This window comes from Vitis riparia, chromosome 17 (genome assembly GCF_004353265.1).
Source record: "Vitis riparia cultivar Riparia Gloire de Montpellier isolate 1030 chromosome 17, EGFV_Vit.rip_1.0, whole genome shotgun sequence".
NCBI lineage: Eukaryota > Viridiplantae > Streptophyta > Magnoliopsida > Vitales > Vitaceae > Vitis > Vitis riparia.
In genome coordinates, this window is record NC_048447.1 from 7996722 (window position 1) to 8013597 (window position 16876).

The following is a 16876-nucleotide window of genomic DNA, read 5'->3' on the forward strand; positions in this document are numbered from 1 at the left end:
TCTGTTGCTTTCTCAACTCTACTGGAAAGTGATTTTGTTTTTCTCACTTATTAAACTGCTACTGAATTACGTGACACCCACCCCTACTAACCACTTCGTCATTTACCAATTGTGGCTCTCTCTAGCCAAGCTTTTCATCCTCTTTTTGAAGGAAAAACTGAATTACATGTCACAGACATTATGGCTTGGCTACATCGCAGGTTTGGTTGGTTTCGAGGAAATTCAGCCTATCCCGAATTAATAAACGTTCAACCCAAATTCAATTCAACCCGAGCTTTAATTTGAGGTGTTCAGCCTAATACGACTTTTTCAAGTTTGAGTCAAGCTCGAGTTGTAAGGTTGAGTTAGACTATTTCATTTTTTTTTTCCTTTTAAAATAATAATAACACTTATGTATAGTAATATAAATTATAAAAATGCTAAACCAGTTTTGGATTAAGCTCAAGTTGCTTTTTGTTGGAGCCAACCTCAACTAAATTTTGAAAAAATTAAGCTTAAACTATCTACCAACTGCCCAAATGTCATATCAGATTTAGGTTGGCTAGAGCAACCCGCCAGAGCTGCATATTAGGGATTGGTGTTCCATGAACAAGCCCGACAGCATCAAGGTTTCCTCTGTTTGCTCTGGTCACCTGAGAACAGAGAGAAAGCATAACTAACAATAATAAATCCCACCTGTATGGAACATGATATTAGTGTAGCAGAATGAGGACAGTGAGATTCACATAGAGAGATTTCAGAATTAATTCCAATAGCTACAAAATAGACCTATGTTGATACAAACTGAAATGAGATAGTCTTAGAGATTTTCTAGAAGTTCTTGTGCTCAGGGTTTTGGAAGAGCTCAACTATCTCACAACCCCATTCACAGTTAAAGATTTCTACCTTCTTTGTTCTAAGCTTGGGAGGGTTTTCTCAAGATTTGCTACTAGTTTGAGACCTCGTGACCACTAAGACCAAAAGTATTTTCTTATCAGTAGCTGGAAAAGCAGAGCAGGCCACGGTTTTGAATCCTAGCGAATCTGTTGGCCTAAGAGATTAGAAGAAGAAAAATGATTTATGACGAAATCAAAGAGACTGGAAATTGAGCGAAAACTGGCTGAACTGCGTTGGCAGTCCCGCTCTGGACAAGAAAATGCATACTAAAAGATTTGGAGCAGAGTACATGGATTATTAACTGGGAGGACATGCTGATTCAATTACACACATCAGTGACATTGTTTGACACATTTAGATTGTGTTATTCTCTTTGGCGTTGATGAACAAGGCAACCAGCTCCTGCGCAAATAATGGCAACAGAACTGGCCAAATTTTAGAAGTAAGATTAGACTTCCCAAATATAGTAATAGTTTGATTCTATTAGCATGAAAGTGATCCAATAGTAGCTTCCAAAGGAAAAAAAATGGTTTTGACAAGCTTCCTTTGTCCTCCTGATATAATGCACCACAGTTGAAGCCTGTGATACTGAGTGTATCTCCTACTTGAAATGGGAAAAAAAACACCAAGAGAGACAGGAAACTGTATCTCACCATATAATAAGGCAGAAGTGAGTTGACAGGTAGCCCAGACCTCATGACCAAGTCAATGTTACTACAATAATTTAAGCATTCTAATGATAAAGTCACTTTCAAAGGCAAAATAATATGGCAATCTTGATGCTGATCTGATTTAATACTAAAAGATCACAATAGGATTGTTACATCCCCGGATGCATTAACTGTAAGCCATGACATCAGCTAAAACGATTGTGCCTAGCTCCGGTATAGTAATAGTAAATTGGCTCCAGGGCTATTATGTTGTCCATATAAACATGTAGTATGGATTGTGTACACAATTTTTCATAGTCGAAACTCAGACAGTAATCACTGAAACATGGGAAAACTCGATTTAGAAACACAGAAGGATGATACATTAACAAGCAAACCAGAAGGAAATGAAAAAATAGAGAAGGATGATGGATCATCAACCAAACCTGAAGAAAGTGGGAAACCTGCAACTCCATCTGGGTCATTACGGTCGATTTTGAGATACTCGGACTGGAAGGACATGGTGTTGATGACACTGGGGACGTTTGGCTGTGTTGCAGACGGATTAACCATGTCAGCTATGATGCTGGTTATCAGCAAACTGATGAATGCTTACGCCGTTACATCTCTCTCCCTTGCAGACATAGATAAGGTTGGTTTATAGACAAAAGTTAACGTTCAATTTCTGTTTAAGTATGAAAGTTCCATTTTGTTCATTTTCTGCTTCTAAATATAAGAGAAATTTTGAACCATAGCATATCTAAATTTAGAAGACACCCATGTTTTCTGGAGATGCAGAAACAATCAATGAACTGGGAGGATTCTTAGAATACCACATCCCCTATTAATTAATAGCAATGAGGGTTGACAATCATAACCAACCATCTATTTCTTGCAGTAAGTTCAAGCATATACTGAAGCAGTTGTTATTTTCCCCATTTTGCAGTACGCATTGGCCTTACTCTATGTAGCACTTGTCATAGGTGCGGGTTCATTTCTAGGTATTTGGTCTGAACTTTCATCTCTATACTATCAAGGAGACAACCTTGCTTTTCTTTATATTTCAAACAATATAGTAGATTTAGTAAACAAGATATTTAATCAGAGCCTGCACAGAACAGTGGAGATTGCACTAGCATTTCATCTCATGAATATCGAAAACTGTTTTGTGGAATTGGGTCGACAAACCCCATGAGAACATCAGAAATAATCAAAGCAAGAAATTTATACAGAGCATGAGAATTTATATGGTTTGAAGACAGAAGGCTGCTATCTGGGAAAGCCAGTCAAATGGACTTACGTGCATACCACACCAGAGATATGGTTGTTGCCTTTGTTTTAGTTCTGTGGGTTGGGTGTACATGTTAGGCTGAGTTCCTAGAAAACATATGGAACTCAGGTAAGGCATGCATTGATGTGACTCAATATCATATAGAAGCCTCTAGTGGTCCAACAAAATCTGTGGAGATATCTCTAATATTTTCCTCTTTAGGATGTTCCTTTCATTGATTCCCTAGATTCAGGGTCGACAATCAGACCTTTTATTTTTTTATTTTCACACCCTTTCTAGGAGATCTTCACATCTATGTCATATCCTCAATTCTCTCTTCAACCTTCAATGCAATTATCATTTTGCTCTCGGCTGTCTAATGATTGGAGGTCAAAGGAAGATAGGATTTGAGACATCAAAATTAAAAAGGCATGCACCTGGCTGCTAAACAGAATAACCATCCTCATTTTCAGCACTCAGGACCCATGATTCATCCAATTGATAACAGAGTTTGAACCATGATATATACATGAGTCTGTGTGTGTATGACCTTAAAAATCGCATAATTACCTACTGACTGATGTGTAATATTCCATAACAATCCCACTAAATCTCTCACCTCCTGGCCGTTATGTTTCCGTCTTTAACAGAAGGATTTTGTTGGGCACGCACCGCAGAAAGGCAAACTTCTAGACTGCGCAGGAAATATTTACAAGCAGTTCTGCGGCAAGACGTTGGATTCTTCGAGAGAACTCATGGCGCATCCATGACCTCCCAAGTAGTCTCAAGTATTTCAACAGACATTCTTGTCATACAAGGAGTTCTCAGTGAGAAGGTCACTTGCCTGCTCCACTAAATAGAAAACTTTTAAAACAATTGTACTTTAACTAAGTGCTTAATCTTTCACTATCAGCATACTAACTTATTTTAGCATTCATGACAGCTTCCAAATTTCATCATGAATATAGCAATGTTCATCACATCTCAAATGACTGCTCTGTACCTCTGTTGGAGACTGGCTATTGTTGCCATTCCTGCACTTTCCATGTTGATTATTCCAGGAATAGTATATGGAAAGCTGTTATCAGGGCTTGGAGAGAAGCTACAAGAAGCTTATGCTGTTGCTGGAGGAATTGTGGAGCAGGCAATATCATCAATCAGGACTGTTTATTCTTATGTTGGAGAGGAAAGAACAGTGAAAAGCTATTCAGTTGCACTGGAACCGACTTTAAAGCTTGGGATCAAACAAGGACTGATGAAGGGAATGGCCATTGGCAGCATAGGAGTTACATATGCCGTTTGGGCACTACAGGGGTGGTATGGGAGCATTTTGGTCACTGACAAAGGAGTTAAAGGTGGCAATGTTTTCGCTACAGGAGCGTGCATAATATACGGAGGACTGTAAGTTCAGCATAAGATACTATTTCCTACCCACCTCCCATTCCCCTAAACCCCCTAAAAGAAAATCCTGCACATGCATATAACACTCCCTATAATAAGCAAAAACTTTAATATTTTCTTCATCTGATCTCTTTATGGATAGGGAAAATCACAAGGATTAAATATTTTTGTGCACCAGCCAGGATAGTGAAAATCCTTGTACATTTTGTGCATTGTACCTAAGGTCCAAAATATCAAAGTCTTCATGACAAGAACCACAGAGATGTTATAGAGAAAATAAGAATATCCCAAATAGCAACTTCGATTTAGAAAAATGACATAATCAGTATTGAAGAATTGAAATTTGAAAATAAAACTTTAGAAGTGCTAATAGAAACAGTGTGCACCATTTAAAGTCGAAGTATTGTAAATAAAATGCATAAATGAGAAATAATTGACATATAGGGTATGTATGTTGACAATGATGTAGATACAAACACCATAAGCAACATAAACATTAAAACAATTACAGAAGATCAATTCATGTAGGTAAACTCATAAACATTGAAATATGAAAGATAAAACATAAAAAAAGAGGAAAATGTAGTTTTTGTAGTTTCACAAACGAAACCTGAACTTTGCTACTTCAATCTTCTCTAGGTATTACAGCACAAGCAAGCTTATAACTTACAATTTATACTAGTTAGGATTAGTTGAACTGAAGATGAAATAGAGAGACGAACTGAACACAGAAGAAAATCAAGAAGACAATGAGTTACTTAGTAAACATAGGTGTGACTCAGCAGCAGATTAAATGGGCTTTGCATTACAAGGTTGCAAATGAAAATAGATTCCACAATGGCAAAATGAAACAGAAGAACTAGAAAAAGAATCTTAATATTTTGATAGTTAAGTAGTATAAGCAGAGAGATCTTGAGGTGTCGAAATATCTCTAGCAATATTCATAATATCACACAATCTTCCTCAAGAAGCTGCAACTTTTAAACTGTAACCCTATTATCTCAAGACATGACACTTAAAACCCTGGTCTATATATTGCTGCAAAAAGAAGACAAGACTAATTAAAATAGAAATGTCTTATACTGTTAAAACATGAAATTTCCCTCCAAAGTGGTATGGCTTCAACAGTGATTCATTTCAGGTGTCTTTGAAAGCAAGTTGATAGAAGAATGACTTGTAATGCCATTGAAAGGATTTCTGAAGCCTATTTCATGAAAATATTCTCTAGATCACTCTTGGTAACCACACTGACTAAGCGGAACAAGCCAATCATTAGGAATACAGGATCTAGTTCATCTGAAAATGGTTCTGTTTTATGATTAAAGGTTACCCAACAGAATAGGTAAGAAGGGAAAATTTTATTTGCAAAGGACAATAATCCTAAATTTAAGGACCTTCTTCAGGAGAAATAGCAAAATGAAAATTTTATGCTTGGAAATGTAAAATTTAGAACATACTCCTCTACACCTCTAATATAAACCTTCTAAATTTCTCCAAAGAGCCAGTGGCAATTGATTTTACAGGTCACTAGAAGCTATAAATCCTTGAATTCCACACTCAATATGCCCTTAGCAATCAATGCTGTTAATTACTTGCTTTTTTTGCAGTGCTCTTGGCAGTTCTTTCATCAATGTGAAGCACTTTACTGAAGCAAATGCAGCAGCTGCACTTATTTTAGAAATGATTGAGCGTGTACCAAGCATAGATTCTGCAGATCAACAAGGCAAAACCATCACCGAAGTCAAAGGTGAATTGGTGTTTGAGGAAATTGATTTTGCATATCCATCACGGCCAGGAAACTTAGTATTAAGAAAATTCAATCTTAAAGCGGTTGCTTGCCAGACTGTTGGATTGGTGGGTAGCAGTGGTTCAGGTAAATCTACTGTGATTAATTTGCTCCAAAGATTCTATGATCCTCTTGGGGGAGAGATACTGTTGGATGGGATTGGCATAAAAAGCCTTCAGCTAAAATGGTTACGAAGCCAGATGGGTCTAGTTGCCCAAGAGCCTATACTTTTTGCAACCACAGTCAAAGAGAATATTCTATTTGGAAAAGAGGAGGCCTCACAGGAGGAGATAGTTCAAGCAGCTAAAGCTGCCAATGCACATAACTTCATTTCACAACTACCCAATGGATATGACACCCTGGTAAGTATTAAACAATATCTGCTTTGGTATTTTGTTCCAATATTGGTTGTTGTTGCTGATCTACCTAATAATGACAATCTATCATTTTCTTTTCTGCCATGTAGTTCTATGACTGACTAAAAAGAGCAAGATACTAATGCGTATGATTAATGTTTATCAGGTAGGACAATTGGGTATTCAGATGTCTGAAGGGCAGAAACAAAGGATTTCCATTGCAAGGGCATTGCTAAGAGATCCAAGAATCCTGCTGCTTGATGAAGCCACTAGTGCGTTGGATTCCCAGTCTGAAAAGGCTGTCCAGGATGCTTTCAATCAGGCATCATTAGGAAGAACCACTATAATTGTTGCACATCGCCTGTCTGCACTGCGTAATGCTGACTTGATTGCTGTTATTCAATCTGGAGAAGTAGTGGAAGCTGGTTCCCATGACCAACTTATACAAAACAGGCACGGCCCATACTCAGCAATGGTGCAGCTGCAGAAAACATTCATGAAAGATGAAATCATATCAGAGCCTAAAGGAAATGAAAGTCACAATTCCACCTCCACCACTGAAGAAGCTGCCCCCACTGCAGAAATAGCAAACAAATTGAGTCCTCGGTTACCTAGTCATCAGACAAACAGCAACCAACAGTCAGAAGATCATTACAGCCCCCCATCTATCTGGCAACTGATGTGGATGACAACACCAGAGTGGAAGCCAACCCTAGTCGGTTGCATTGGTGCTCTTAGCTTTGGATTAGTTCAGCCAATGAGCTCTTTCTGCATGGGTGCACTTCTAGCTGTTTACTTCATCAATGACCATGATGAGATTAGATCACAAACAAAAATGTACTGTTTTGCCTTCTTAGCCTTTGCTATCTTTGCTTTCATCACCAATGTCATTCAGCATTACCACTTTGGTGTTATGGGAGAGAACCTGACAAGAAGGGTCAGGGAGGCAAGCCTCACAAAGATCTTGACATTTGAGATCGAATGGTTTGATCAAGAACACAACAGCACTGGGGCTCTCTGTTCGAGATTATCTGTGGATTCGACCATGGCAAGAACTCTTGTTGCTGACCGGTTGTCACTGTTGACTCAAGCCATCTCTGCTGCAGCTTTAGCAGTTATTTTGGGTATGGTTTTAGCTTGGAAACTTGCCATTGTAGTTACCGCTTTACAACCATTCGTCATAGGTGCTTTTTATACTAAAGCAGTAATGATGAGGAGTATGTCCAAGAAAATCTTGAAAGCGCAGAATAAGAGCAGTGAATTAGCAAGTGAGGCTGTTGGGAACCACAGAATCATTACTGCATTCTATTCTCAGGAAAAGGTTTTGTCACTTTTTGAGGTTACACAGAAAGATCCCAAGAATGAGAGCCTTAAACAATCTTGGTATGCTGGGCTTGGGCTATTTACCTCACAGATCCTCTCTTCTGGTAGTGCAGGACTAATTTTCTGGTATGGAGGGAGGCTGCTATACCATAAAGAAATTTCATATAAGCACCTGTTTCAGACATTTTTCATCCTGGTGGCAACAGGGAGACTTATTGCAGAAACGGGGAGCATGACTGCTGATTTATCAAAGGGCACAAATGCATTAAAGTCAGTTTTTATGACTCTAGAAAGAAAGAGCAAAATGGACCCAGATGAAATCAAAGGGATAAAACCAGAAAAGCTTATTGGAGATATCGAATTTAAAGAGGTGGATTTCTTTTATCCAACAAGACCAAAACAGATGATATTGATGGGTGTAAGCCTAAAGGTTGATGCTGGAAAAGTAGTGGCATTAGTCGGCCAAAGTGGATCTGGAAAATCTACTGTCATCAGAATGATTGAGAGATTCTATGACCCATCAAAAGGATCCATTGAAGTTGATGGAATTGACATCAAACACTACAATCTAAGAGCTTTAAGGTTACATATTGCATTGGTAAGTCAGGAGCCCACTCTATTTGCAGGAACTATCCAGGAAAACATTGCATATGCGAAAGAGAATGCAAGTGAAGCTGAGATTATTGAAGCGGCCACTGTAGCAAATGCCCATGAATTTATAAGGTTTGTTATTGCCAAGATCTTTATTTATGTTTTATTCATTTAGCTATTTATGTTTTTCAGAGCACAATCGCTTTCTAAATTCTGTGTCAAATGTGTCTTCAATGAACAGTTCCATGAAGGATGGTTATGCAACCTATTGTGGGGAAAGAGGTGTGCAACTATCAGGAGGGCAAAAGCAGAGATTAGCTCTTGCTCGAGCAATCTTGAAAAATCCTGCAATATTGCTTTTAGATGAGGCAACGAGTGCATTGGATGTCAAATTGGAGAGCCTTGTTCAAGATGCACTGGAGAAGACCATGGTTGGTCGGACATGCCTGGTTGTAGCTCATCGACTGTCCACAATTCAAAAATCAGATAAAATATCAGTGATTGATGATGGGAAGATTGTGGAAGAGGGGTCGCATGGTGAGCTACTTGCTAAGGGAGAAAAAGGTGCATATTTTTCACTTGTAAAACTCCAACAGCATGCCACCATGGAGAAGAGAGAGCTCAATTTAATTGGTAGGAACATCGAGCCATCCAAGGATGAATGACTCCATAACCACAAGCTAAGAATTGCTTTTCACAAATTTCAAGCAGGTAAGCTCGATTACTTAATTAAGATCAAGACAAAATTAGGTCAAGTACATGGGATATTAGCTCTTCTAGTTGCACAATATAGATTTTTTGTTGGACTCCCTTTCGATAGTTTTCATCAATGTGATCTACATCTTTTTGCTGCATTGTCTTCATTTGCCGTTGGCTTGTACCAAAGCTTAAGGGTATTCTATTCAACTAAACTGAACTCGAGATAACCTCATGCCAACATTCCATAGATTTTTCTGATTCATGAAATCTCAAAGTTCTTAAAAATGAAAGCTGATGAAGCACAAATAGTGTCTTTTATGTTAAAAAAAATTACTTTCTGCATCATCCTATAGAGCTAAAGTAGCAAGCTGCTCGAGTTTTGAACCCCATCTCATGCCTTCACCTTTCAAGAAAGGTGCACAAGGTACCATCTCAAGTCCTCTCATGCAATAGAACCGCAATGGTACTAAAGCTGACAAGCTGCACATTCTACACATAAGGTGCAGCACATGGAGTACAATAACAAATACATCAGAATTCAGATTGAGGGGATACGCTGGAGGGAATGCAAAGCTGTGCACGAACATTCCTTAAAAGGATGAAAATAAATGCCAAGGTTAACAAAAGATCTTTCTGCAACCATCTGTAACCATCTACAACCATTTCAACTCCCAAACTGGATTTGGACTGATTACCAGACCTTACATGGAAAACCACCAATCAACTTTGACAACATCTTGCCTCTTCCTAAATCTACATTTTCCCAAAAGTTGTGCTTGTAGAAGTCAAATTTTCAATGTTGAGTATGTACTGTAGTCATGGAGAGGAAAGGAAAGAATACTAGGTAAGAGTAAAGCAATGAGTTGTAGAATGTTGCATGAGATTCATTTTCTTTCAGATGTAGGAGGATCAGGAGGAAATTTGGGGGATAAAATAGGACAGGTTTTCTCCATCACCAAATGACCTTAATCGTTCAGTTTTATGTTGAATGTTTTTCAGGTTTAAGTCACCCTACTGGGTTTGGAGAACTGACAAGGTTTGAAAGTTAAAGTCTTAAACCACAAACAATCATTAAAGAAGATAGAATATATTGGTCAACAAAGATTATTAATCTATTCAAAGGCATATATAACTTTGGACCAATCAGCAATTAAAATAGTCATAGTAAACTCAGCATGCATGAAAATAAAGTATTTTCTGTAATAATCATTTCAATATGTTCATCCAATAATCCCTAATTTCAACCACAGCAGCTAAATAATGGAGAAAGTAGATAGGCATTAAACTAACAGGCAATGAATGAATTGGCTCCAGTTCAATATCAGATTCAAAGGAATTCTGCAACAAAGATGAGAAAATATGAATTATTGGAAGCAAAGACAGATGAGTTAGCCTTCGGATACTATTGACAAGCATTCCAGAGTGGATGTTCCACTCATAACAATCTTATGGTAACTACTTAATAAGACCAATTGCAAGTCAATCTTACAATGATCCTGATTCTGACATAGTATTATTGAACATTTATGCCATAGGCTATCAAAAAAATTATAGAACACTTATGCAATATTAGCAATATTGAAATCTATGGTCAAACAGCAGAAGTAGATTACAAGCCCTTGGATTCAAGATTATTGCATAGGGAGCCAACTTGTTAGTCATACAGAAAATCTGGTTGCCTAATAGTTTTGGAACTCAAGCAGAAGGGGAAAAAATTAATTGGAAAATAAAAAAACCATTTCTCGCAAAAGAGATGACATCGTCTGCTTTAAGCTATTTCTGCAGATAGCAATATTCTTGATAAAGAAGCACAAAGAAATCCCAAACTTTCATGAAGAACAATTACATTCTTGTAAGAGTGCTCATTAAGAACTTTCTAATAATGACTGATTACCTGAAGTTCATCTTTTTTTCTTGCCAATTGCACCCATGGAATTGGTTTTTTCTAATAATGACTGATTACCCTGTTCTTACCATATTGTATATGATGTGATGGGAAACAGTTTAAGAATAAAATGTTAGCATTAACATGGAATGGTAATAACAAATGGAAATAGAGGGGCATTAAATAAATATGAGAGCAGTAACATCACACATTGCATCAATTGGTCAGATTACCTAGTTTTGAGGTCCTATAGTCAGAAATTTTATCTATACCCTAAAGAAAATGAATCTGAAATTAATGTAGTTAAGATGAACTAAAAAAGCAAAGTAGTCTAAATAAAAAAAATTAAAGAACAGACATAAAATCAATATATAAACTCTTTAACAGCTCCTATAAGAAGAAGCTGGACAAAGTTCAAAATTCAAGAAACTCCCACATCTTCAAGAGTGAAAACAACCTGTCAAAAAAAATTATCAGTCACGGAAATATAAATTGAACATTGCATGCATTTCTACCAACCGAGAACCAAACAAGTTCCCTTTATTTATTTAAAAAATAATGAAATACTCCACTGATGCACTGTCACAACAATTCCTTTTAGTAACCCTCATTTTCTTCAACAATATTGACCCTTTTCTGGTCATGGTACACCTGGACTTTAGATGTTCATTATTGGCATCTCCTGACCTAGAAACCTATACAACTAGAAGCCCACAAACATCTGGATTCCAAGCAGTGGAAGGACATTATCATTGTGTAGTGTGATTTGGGGTCAAGCAACCTGAAATGGCTTATAAGGTTTTGGTATCTCACACAAAGCCAGCAAAGAGATTGAGAGAGACAGAATCTTCTGTCACAGTTACAACTGTCAAAGTGAGACCGATCATGTCCATGTATAAACAATTCCACTCTTATCAGAGGAGGCTAGAGGTTTTCCAAGTCCACTCCATGAACAACTTAGAACTGAAGCAGTGTGTTCCTTTAGAGTACTCACTATTTCTGCTGTTAGTATTGACCAAATATGCACAGATCCATCAGTGGATCCAGCAGCAACATAGTTGTCATCTGCACTTATACAGGATCGGCTCCAATTAGATGCCACCCTGTTTCCATTCGCTCTTAATGTGCCACAAACTTCCAGAGACCGCATATCAAATAAATTATGCAAGTTGTCTCTCCCACTTGTTAATACCACACTCCCATTTCGAGACAAAGAGATAGATGTAATAGCAAGTGAATGAGCAGCAACTTCACTAAGTAGTTTTCCTGTCTGAATATCCCACAATCGAAGATTTCCATCAACATGACCTGAACAAATGGTTTGTCCATCTGTGCTGAAGCAAAGTGCATTGCAGTTGCTGTGGAAAATGATAGTGTTGATACAATAACCTTTCTGCAAATCCCAAACTTTTATAGTACGGTCATAAGCTGCACTTGCAACATGACGACTTGAAATTTTGCTCACATCTACAGAACAAACTTTATCCATGTGGCCTGTAAGAGTGTGACGGATCCGACCTGAGTTCACATCCCATACACACAAGTTATTTGAGCTGCTTGCAGCAATTATGGATCTGTTATCATGTGTAATAGCAAGATCAAGAACAGAGCCCACACAACCATAAAGAGTGCGAGTTAATGATCCAGTGTTTGTATCCCACATTTTGACTGCCCGGTCATGTCCCCCACTAATCAAATTGCCAGAGTTGTACTCAAACAATATAGCTGCACAGCCACCCTCATGGGCATGGATCCTGTGCTTACATGTATTCGGAACAGTTGATTCCCCATAGTACTGGGCACCTTCTTCACTTTGGCGTACCACACCATCCACTTGCTGCCGAGCAAGTTGTGCTATACCACTGGCCTTGAGCTGATCTTTAATATCTTGATAAAGAGCATTAGCCTAAAATAATTAAAATATAGTTAGACAACCCATCAGATGGAAAGAGACTAAAAATATATGAACATTCTTTCAAAAGCAAGCAAACTTGATCAACTGAAAGAGGATTAAACACTTAAATCTCTCCCTACACTAAAATGTATAAGAATGGTTTATGGAGTATTTGTTATTTCTTTTCTTTTTTCTTCCTTTTTCATTTTCTTTTCTTTGAAAAAAAAAAAAATCCATTGGATCTCCACCAATATTGTATACAGCCAATGTTATTGTTAGATAGTTGGATTAAAACGTTTTAGTACAACTATGAAGCAGCCAATGTCATTTTTCATCCAGGAAGTGTTTCCAGAGAAAAGCCACATCAAACCAGGCCTAAATCATATAAACCAGGTAAATAGATATCTTATCAGTTGTTTTATGTTGGATTAAAATGTTTTAGTATGACTATGAAGCAGTTTCATCAAGTAGTGCTTCCAGCAAAAAGCTGCATCAAACCAGGTCTAAATCATATAAACCACGTGAATTGATATCCTATCAGTTGGACAGTGAAAAATTGGTGAAAGAAGACTTTTCTTTTCAATTTTCAGATAAAAAATTCAGTCCAAAAGTTAAAAGGTAAGGGAAGGAGGTTTTTCTCTTTCAGATGATTAAAAAGTGAACAAAATCAGGAGAGTATCATCTAATCAATACAAATCTGAAAGCAGAGTGAAAATCCCCATTCAAAATACATCTGACAACAATGATGTATTGCCCAGTAATTATAATAATAGCCAACCAATCATCAGTAAAATCAAGCACAGAATGGTAACAAAGTTTTTCTTCCCTCATCATGCCATTTCTCTGGGTCACTCCCTAGTGATACCAATTTGTACTAGTATCATCTAGACCTAATTCTGTGTTTGATCCCAACCATAACAATAACATAAAATACCTCATTCAGGTGTTCAGCCTCCTGCATCTTTTGCAACATCCAGCGATCGATCAACGTCTTATTTTCAGCCTCTATATTCTTAGCTTTCACAGTCATCTCTTGTAGCTGTGCTTTAAGCTCCTGATTCTCACTCATAACTAATTCTAAAGCTTTAGTCTTTTCTTCTACAATAACTTTTAGTTGCAAGCATTCATCCCTGGAGCATTTAATTGAGTTAGGCGATTCATACTACTTGAAATTTCAAAGACACCTTCTACATGACTAAAGCATAAGAATAAAAGATAACCTTGTTTTAGTAAGCTCATTTTGTATAACATTGATTATTGCTTCTTTCTCTTGAACCAAGGCTTTTGAAGCTCTGCATTCAGCCACTTCCACCACAAGCTGTTCTGATAATCTAGCTTGAGCTCTGTAACATTGCTGTAGTTCCACTTCAAGATTTTCTGCTTTATCTTTCCATTCAGATCCCTTCAAGGACATCAACCAGCCAATCTCAATCAGACTAATTATAAGTAATTCAAGATAAAGTCAAAAGGAATTAAAACCAAGAATCCAAAACTAAGAAATATTGTTAAAATTCAGCAGCATCAGAACAATCCATCAAGAGAAACCATGCCAAATAAACACATTGTAGAACTTTTGTGCCACAACTTTATCAGATGGAAAAAAGATACACTGCACCAAATCCAGACAATCAGATCAAATAGAGAAAATAATCCCTGAGGTAGGAAAAAGATGGTCAACTAGTTCAAGCAACAATTATGTCACCGGATAGGCTTGTTATGTTTACTAGATCTGAGAATTAACATAGTCTTCCAAGTATTCAGAGAGGCATATTGGGGTACTCTGGGTTATGATGCTCTGGGTGACATACTATGGTATGTTACATGGACTTATGCATGCATGTAGATTGCAGATATGCCTTACAACTCCTAAGATTGTGCCACAATTTCAGGTAAACATGGAGCTTCAAGGCTGGTAATAAGCACATCGCTAAAGGCAATTTGCTCTCTAACATTGAGGCATACACCCAAAATCATGGTTCTGATAGTCATTTGATTGAAATTCCAAATATGTTCTAACTTCCAATGATAATGACATCTAGTTGATGTGCTACAGGAGTGTCCATAGGAAAATGCCATCATTGGGCCTTGATATATTTCATCTATAAAGCACTCTTGATAAGTCTGCATATAGTGCAGTTTTAGTTAGGTAGCACATGTAACGCACACAGGTAAGTCGGGGCATGTAGGAAACTCTAAATGGGAAAAGCCATCACATATGCCCTGGATAAAGTAACTTCCTTAGGTGCCTTAGGCAAGGAGGCTACCATCTGGACATGTCATGTACAGAACCAAGTGGGCCCATCTCAAATTCCCTTGTTACATGTACTAAGGTTTAGGTTTATTTTTACGATACATAATCTTTCTACCTTAACCCATGTAACTTATCCATTGTTGCATTTTGTTTGGTAATGGCCAATTGTAATTCTGAGTTGGCAAATTATTAGGCCATGTGCTACAATACCATCAACTTATTAACACCGTGGATGAAGGTCTATGTAATATTGCCATCTGCATAATAGCTGCATAAGAATTGAGACAATTTTTTTGGGGGGGGAGAACTTCTATGTAATCAGTGATGTGCTTAATAGTGCAACTGCAAGCTACCAGCTAACTGTATAATCCATACCCATCTTGTGACACCCATCATGGGCACTTAAAAATTCTGAAGAATCAACATAAGATGGCAGGCAATTTTTTTCCTGGCTAGTGTTTGATCAGTCCTTTAGTTGAAATGTGCCAGTTTGGAGCATAGATCTTATCCACAGGATGTAAAACAATTTGGAAGGAGTACAACCTTCCGTATCATACAGCTGCCTTCTTCAAAGCTTAAGGACATCCTATTAACAGTTTTACCGGTGTCAAGTTTGGGAGATGGATGAATGTATGTCCACGACTTTTTAAATGGTTTGCAATTGATACATTTAAGAAAGATGAATTACATTTTTTTTTCTAACAGAAAAAGGTGATAATAAATACCTCTCAAATTAAGAGAATTTCTACAAGTGGGACATGTAGTATATATAATGTTATGGAGTTACATAAGTTGAAAATTAAAGATTTGCATCCCTAACCTGAGTAATTGGGATAAGGTTTTATTTTACTTGAGCATAATTTTCTATTGTTCATGTGTGCATAAGGATTGCCCCTTCCTTTAATTTTCTACTGTTCACAACTCAATCCATACAGTGATACAATCTGACTACCCTAGATTGCACTACAAATACAATGTTCAATTTCAACTTAGTAGCACTGACAATAGAGGAAAGTAACCAGTTGATTAATCACTATAGTAAATATGCACACACACAGAGAACCTGATAAATAAAAGGTTTGGAAAGAGCTACGATAGCCGGAGCATGAGCGCCTTCCTCTAGCAAATGCCGCTTCCGCAGAGCCTTTAGAGCGTGTTTAATAGCATCAACCGCTACCTCATCCTGTGACCTGAAGAATTCAACATCATCAAGCAAACAACGACTCCATCGTATATCTAATGCTCAGTTTGGTCGCCAAGAAACCACCGGCAAAAAGAAAAATAAATAAAAATAAAAATTTTGGATCACATCCCGGTAAAACGGACACAAGTACAAATACTTCACCCAAATCACTTAAGATTTTTCAATCCGTACACAAAAGAAACATATGAATCCAACAATTCTTTCTCTTTTCCTCTATTTTCCATTCCTTTTCTTTTCCTCTGTTTTCTCGGCAACCAAACAAGAGATACCAAATCTGAAATAGTTGTACTTACATATTTCGATCGAAATAGATTGTGTTGAGAAAGGAATAGTTTCGTTCACAAGCAGATTCGAGGGTGCGGAGAGGGCTTTTAAAGAAGTCCGGAAAATTAATAATATTATAATCATAATTATTAATAATAATAGATTTATTTTATAAACAAAAATGATCACGTCACAGGGCTGTCAACCAAATATTTAAACTGCCCACAGATACTAAGACACGTCGATTTGATGCATCCGCTGCGAAAGGAATATGCTACACAGGAGGAAAATGTCTTGAGTTCATGGACTGCTTACTAATTTTCAAATTTATTTAAAATTTGGAAATAAAATAGAATTCCACTTGATGAATCTTTAAAAGAGGCATGTGTTACAACAAACAAACTTAACTAAACGAATTCAATCCGT

The 16876-nt window shown here is 37.3% G+C and overlaps 2 protein-coding genes and 1 long non-coding RNA gene across 3 annotated transcripts; 1 reads left to right on the plus strand and 2 right to left on the minus strand.

The window, feature by feature from the left end:
• Positions 1-383: 383 nt before the first annotated feature.
• On the minus strand, positions 384-2053 carry LOC117904240. Its single transcript, XR_004649564.1, has 2 exons — positions 1973-2053; positions 384-632 (listed from the first exon to the last, which is right to left on the minus strand). It is a non-coding gene; the product is annotated as an uncharacterized LOC117904240 (long non-coding RNA).
• On the plus strand, positions 1335-9107 carry LOC117904239 (putative multidrug resistance protein). The gene is made up of 7 exons (XM_034816757.1): positions 1335-2178; positions 2473-2527; positions 3447-3631; positions 3740-4197; positions 5805-6345; positions 6506-8385; positions 8495-9107. The coding sequence occupies exons 1-7, from the start codon at positions 1873-1875 to the stop codon at positions 8916-8918; spliced, it is 3849 nt and encodes a 1282-aa protein (XP_034672648.1). The 5' UTR covers positions 1335-1872; the 3' UTR covers positions 8919-9107.
• Positions 9108-11345: 2238 nt separating this feature from the next.
• Positions 11346-16556, minus strand: LOC117934380 (autophagy-related protein 16). The gene is made up of 5 exons (XM_034856031.1): positions 16480-16556; positions 16046-16172; positions 13952-14133; positions 13666-13861; positions 11346-12743 (listed from the first exon to the last, which is right to left on the minus strand). Coding segments are annotated over exons 1-5 (1530 nt in total). The 5' UTR covers positions 16482-16556; the 3' UTR covers positions 11346-11720.
• Positions 16557-16876: the final 320 nt, after the last annotated feature.

Coding starts and splice junctions, on each gene's coding strand:
- LOC117904239 (XM_034816757.1), top strand. CDS start 1,873: ATGGGAAAACTCGATTTAGAAACACAGAAGGATGATACATTAACAAGC. Junction 6,346..6,505: donor CCAATGGATATGACACCCTG/GTAAGTATTAAA, acceptor AATGTTTATCAG/GTAGGACAATTGGGTATTCA. Junction 8,386..8,494: donor AATGCCCATGAATTTATAAG/GTTTGTTATTGC, acceptor TTCAATGAACAG/TTCCATGAAGGATGGTTATG.
- LOC117934380 (XM_034856031.1), bottom strand. Junction 14,134..16,045: donor CCAAACCTTTTATTTATCAG/GTTCTCTGTGTG, acceptor ATGTCCTTGAAG/GGATCTGAATGGAAAGATAA. Junction 12,744..13,665: donor AGGCTGAACACCTGAATGAG/GTATTTTATGTT, acceptor TAATTATTTTAG/GCTAATGCTCTTTATCAAGA.